Source organism: Chionomys nivalis, chromosome 2 (genome assembly GCF_950005125.1).
Source record: "Chionomys nivalis chromosome 2, mChiNiv1.1, whole genome shotgun sequence".
Lineage (NCBI taxonomy): Eukaryota > Metazoa > Chordata > Mammalia > Rodentia > Cricetidae > Chionomys > Chionomys nivalis.
In genome coordinates this window covers 11,042,670-11,048,372 of record NC_080087.1, presented here as the reverse complement: position 1 = coordinate 11,048,372, position 5,703 = coordinate 11,042,670, and the positions used below count along the sequence as shown (strand labels likewise).

At 47.5% G+C, this 5,703-nt stretch overlaps 1 protein-coding gene across 1 annotated transcript; it reads left to right on the top strand.

Moving 5' to 3' along the window:
- The first annotated feature begins 318 nt into the window (after window positions 1-318).
- On the top strand, window positions 319-4,465 carry Mrpl18 (mitochondrial ribosomal protein L18). The gene is given in 5 exon segments (XM_057762305.1): window positions 319-814; window positions 1,076-1,238; window positions 1,240-1,260; window positions 2,797-3,028; window positions 4,078-4,465. Coding segments are annotated over 5 exon segments (540 nt in total). The 5' UTR covers window positions 319-762; the 3' UTR covers window positions 4,150-4,465.
- Window positions 4,466-5,703: the final 1,238 nt, after the last annotated feature.

The following is a 5,703-nucleotide window of genomic DNA, read 5'->3' as shown; positions in this document are numbered from 1 at the left end:
ACGCCCCGCCCGCTGCGCACTCTCCGCTAACCGCGAGGCACGCTGGGAAAAAGGGGGGCGAAACGGAAAACGCCGGAAGTGGAAGGCGGGGCACCTATAATTTTTGTCCAATTAGAGGCTGGAAAAGGAAGGCGCGAAAGTGGGGGACCGAAGCCAGGGACGGAAGGAGGACTGTGGCGCGCTTGTTCGGGTTGCGCGTGCGCGTTTGTACATTCTAGGACTTTCTAGAAAAGTTGGTAGGGCTGAGTTGGGGTGTGGTGGGAGGGGCGAACGAGCCCCCTTCCCAGGGGCGGCCGAGCGCTCTCGTCTGAGCTCCCCCCATGTTTAGATGTCGGGGAGCATTCGGCGAGTCGGCTGAGACTGGATCTGGTCTGGCGGGAGCGGACAAGGCACTTCCGCTCTTTGAGAAAACCGTGCACCCTGCTCTCCCAGAGCCCCGAAGCGTGTGCGCCCCCGTGGTGGGCAGCTCTGCGGACCAGACCCCCAAAATACAGCCTTGGCTCACGCGTGACTCAGGAATAGCTCCCGGGAGCGTGCCCCGCCCCCTGCTCCGACGTCAGCGGCAATTGGCGGACCGGAGAGACCGATCGCTCTCCCGACCACTCAGCACGAGGGGGCTTGTTAGTTCCGGGTCCTGGAGAGGGCCTGCTGGCATCTGTAGCTTTTCCCTCAGTTAAAATGGCTGTGGCTAGTCCTCCTCTCGGGCGACCGTGAGCGAAGGGAGTCAGGGCACCGGGAGGCTTTGCCTCCGACCCGTCAGCGATGGCGCTTCAGCCGCGGTTCTGGAAATGCCTGTCTGTTTGCAGGAACCTGGGTAACTAATCTCGCCCCGCTGAATTAGCTGTGCCCTGGTGCACAGGACACGGGAATTTGCAAATCCGATTTGGCACCCGCGGTTCCGCGTGGGAAAGTGAACGCACAACCACACCGGGGTGGCGTTAGAACGTTATGGGTCTGTGGTCAGACGGCCATTTCTCCCCGCTTCTGGGCCTCGCGATGCGAATGGTTAGCGCATGCCCCTTTCGTGCCCGTGTTCGTCATTTTAAAGATCCATGTGGTCGTTTTCATTTCCTAGAGTGTGGGCTGGCAGCCCTCGCGACCAGTTCCACACCAGCGATTCAGCACGATGTGGCGACTAAGGAAAACGAAGCTGTGGCCCCAGAGTTCACCAACCGGAACCCTCGTAATCTGGAGCTCTTAGGGGTAGCCAGGAAAGAGCGGGGCTGGGCTACAGTGTGGCAGCCGTGAGTTCTGGCACAGGTAATTAAAGTCGGCTGTACATAGCATCTTACACGTCTTTTTCATCAATGCCTTGACCGACCCTGCCAGAGAAACCAGAGGTTGATTGAGTCAGGAAGATGATGTGAGAGTGGAGAGCGACCATGGAGCAAACAACTAATAGTTGTCCTGAAGAAAACTTAACGATATTTCGAGAATAAGAGACTATGTACTGACGACTCTGAAGATGTGACAGGTCAAATCTTGAGATCTAGTGGGCAGTGGTGGCACACACCTTTAGTCCTAGCACTCGGGAACACAGGCAGGCGGATCTCTTGAGTTCGAGGCCAGTCTGGTCTACAGGAGCTAATTCTAGGACAGGCTCCAAAGCTACAGAGAAACCCTGTCTTGAAACAACAAAAACGCTGAGCTCTAAAGAATAGGACGATAATCATCTGCCACAAAGGACAGTCTAGTAAAGGAGGCTACTGGGCTGGGATTGGTTAGTGTCTCTGAGGGACCCTCAGGTCTGTGTACCTGGAGTTCAGTAAATAAAGTGAAGTATGATGGAAATAGAGTAGTCAGTGTGAGCTGGGCGGTGGTGGCGCACACCTTTAATACCAGCACGTGGGAAGCAGATGCAGGCAGATCTGTGAGTTCTAGGCCAGCTGGAACTATAAAGTAGTTCTATATAAATAATATAGAATTAAGTTTGGGCCGGAATAAAAGGAAGGCCCGCTGTAAGACTTAATAGAAATGAGATACTTGCTTTTAAAAGGTTTTTTTCTTAAAATTTTGTTTGTGGAGGTTGGAGCAATAGCTCATTGGTTAAAAACACTGAGCTTGCAGAGGACCCTGGTTCAGTTCCCAGCACCCACAACTGGCTGTAACAGCAGACATACATGTAGGCAAAACACTCATGCACATAAAAGTAAATGTTAAATTTTATTTTGGGACAACTGTGAGGGTTAGACCAGACCTTCAGCACACAAAGTGTGTGCTCTGTCTCTGGATTGTACTCCCCAGCCCCCAAATGGCTGTGTATTGAAAATGTTGTATTTTCTAGGAACTATGCTAGTTGCTTTGAATTTGTGGTTTTTCTTCATTTAATTATGTACACTCCATTGTGAAGCAGGTGTAGTACTTTTCTCCACTTGACAGGGACCGAGGAGTTGAAAGGGAGGTAGACAGGACGAGCTAAGATGCAGATATATTTGTGTGTGGCCGTCGAGCCACAGCGTTAGATGATTACAGCCGTGTGGCAGGGTGTAGGTGGTATGTGCTTGCTTCCTCAGTACTTGTTAGCATGGGATTTTTCTCTTTTCAGCTTGCTGTTGGTGTGTGCATGCGCACAGGTCTTTGCCTGTGCCATAGACACCTACGTCACATTGCAGCTTGTAAGGCCTGGGGACTGAATTCAGCTGGTGAGCCTTGGCAGGAAGTACCTTTAGCCACTGAACTGTTTTAATAGCCTAGTCACCAATTTCTTGAGAAACGTAGGCATTTATTCCCCTGAAATAATTTAACTTTTTGTTGAATAGATCGTTTTATGGTTTATTCTCTTTTCATCCCTCTTAGGTTGCGAGTTATAAGGACTCAGCATCACATAGAGGCAGTGGTTGAGCATCAGAACGGCCAGGTGGTGGTTTCGGCATCCACTCGGGAATGGGCTATTAAAAAACACCTGTATAGTACCAGAGACGTGGTGGCTTGTGAGAGCATAGGACGAGTGTTGGCACAGCGATGCTTAGAAGCCGGGATCAACTTCATGGTCTACCAACCAACTCCTTGGGAGGCATCCTCAGACTCGGTATTTTCATTTCTATATATTTACATAAAACAAAATTTGGGGGGGTTGGTGTGGTGCTCACCTTTAATCCCAGCAAAGGCAGGTGGATCTCTGAGTTTGAGGCCAACCTGGTCTACAGAGTAAATTCCAGCATAGCCACAACTACACAGAGAAACCTGTCTAGAAAAACCAAAAATAATACTAAAATAAAATAAAAATTTGCTCTGGTGTGGTAGAAGCAGAGGCAGATGGAGCTCTTGAGTTCAGGGCAGGTCTACAAAGCAAATCCTATCTAGTCAGGGATATAGTGACACCCTGTCTCAAAAAAAGGTGGTAAGTTGGTTATTGGTGACACAGATCAATAATTCCAGCTGTCGAGGGGTTGAGGCAGAAGATTCTCAAGTTCAAGGCTTGAATAACTTACTAAGACCCTGTCTCAAAACTTTACAAGGAAAAGTGGGGACTCGGGCTTTAAGTCGGTGATTGCTCTTGCCTACCATGGGGGACACCTTGTATTTAATCCATAGTGTGTGCACGCATGTGTGCATGAACACACACACACAATACAGAACTGGGCATGCAGCTCTGCGAGTACTGCCTAGCATGTGCAGCCTCTAGCAGCATACAGAATCGATAGAGGGCACTTTGTTAGTTCTTGGTATCAGATATGCTTACATTATTTTCTGAGGGTATACCATGTGTTAGGCGTGTGGCTGGGTACTGTGACAGACAGCACATCCTGTGACTTGATTTTTGCAAGTCCACAGGAGCTAGTGCTCCCATTCTCTGCACAAACTGAGGTCAGTCAGTATTGCAAGTTTCAGATGTGGGATGCTGGAGCCCCTGAAGTCTAGGATGTTAGCACTTCCTGTTGTCAGACTGGCCACTTGTCCATGTAGTTGAAGATGCTGATCACTGATATCTCTCCATTTCCTTTTTCTTATGTTCTTAAGATCACTCAGAAAAACCAATGCATGCTGGGTGGTCAACAAGATGGAATTGTCTGTTGGAAAGCAAACATTTTTCAGGTTTTCTGAAGGGTAACTGTTTTCCTTTGCTCTTCAAACCAGATAAAACGTCTACAGAATGCCATGACAGAGGGTGGTGTGGTGCTTCGGGAGCCTCGGAGGATCTATGAATAAAACAGAAGCATCAACTGCTTTAAAGTGTAAGCACAAAACCATCAGCTCCTCCGGCCACCAGAAGGAAGAATCTGCTCCTAAACAAAGAAAGAAAGGCAGGCTTTTGGAAGAAGAACCAGAGTGAAAGCTTCATAGTGATAATGTAACAGTGGAGAATTATTTAAAGTGAACCTCTTCCCACTTCTTGGTGTGCTTGGGTGGTTTTGTTGTTTCAATGAAGGGCAAACTTGTCCCTTTTTGTGGACATGGGAGATACTTAAGAAAAGCAGTCACCAGTTATAACCATCTGCAGAACAAATTAAAATGTTTATAACAAACTACCAACCCTTGCTGTCTTACTCTCTTAGCGTCTTGTGGCTACGGAGGAAATGTGAAGTTTCTGTAAGGCACCGACTGTCATGGATGGCTCCTGGCCAGTCATCAGGGAGAGGATTGCTTGCTGCCCAGGATGGTGGCTGGTGTTTTGTTTTGAATGTCAGTGTAATTGTAAACTCAGAAATGCTGTGGCGATATTGTGCAAATGTGTTCTAGACTTCCCTGGACTCGTTCCCTGGTGATTTCAGGAAACTTAGAAGTGAGTGTGAGGAGCAGACAATGGGAGGTGGAAATGATGGTGATGACTTCATTGAGAATTCAAATCTGGCTGTAGAAAAGGCTTTATTTTATTTATTTGTTTATTTTTAGTTTTTTGAGATAGGGTTTCTCTGTAGCTTTGGAGCCTGTCCTGGAACTCACTCTGTAGACCAGGCTGGCCTCGAACTCACAGAGATTAAAGGTGTGCACCACCACTGTCCAGCTAGAAAAGGCTTTATAAATAGTCATACAAGGGACTGGAGAGATGGCTCAGTATGGTGGGAGCAGTTGCTCTTAGAGAGGAACTAGGTTCTCTAGGAACAGACTCCCAAGACCAGAATAGTAACTCACAGCTAGTACTATAGCTCTAGGAAATCCAGCCCCCACTTCTGGCCTCTACAGGTTCTGCACACGTGCACATGCCTGCCTGAGAAACATACACAAAAAGTTATGTATTAAGAACGTCATGCAAGTTAGGTTGGAGCTTGGGGAGATCATGGCAGCTCTGTTGATACAATATGAAAAACACTATAAACATGGTGGATTTTAGTGTAGTTTCCAAATATTGGTACCTCAATAGCTTTACTTGGGACTGAAATACATTACTTTTGAGAATTCATTATTTTAGAAAAATGGCAAACTACTGTACCTTTTTTGTTTGGTTGGTTTTTCCAAACAGGGTTTCTCTGTATCTTTGGTGCCTGTCCTGGAACTAGCTCTTGTAGACCAGGCTGGCCTCGAACTGCCTGCCTCTGCCTCCCGAGTGCTGGGATTAAAGTTGTGCGCCATCACCAGCCGGCGTACCTTTTTCTTTTTTTTAAAGTCTTGATTCTGAGGCATTCAGCATCATAATGGCATAGGAATCCTCTTTGCTCAATAAATACCCAAGTGGAGGCAAAGTAATGATAATACCAGCACGAATATATATATTTTCTTTCCTCTGGTTAAATATGAATTGAAGTACCTCACTTGGAAGCTCAG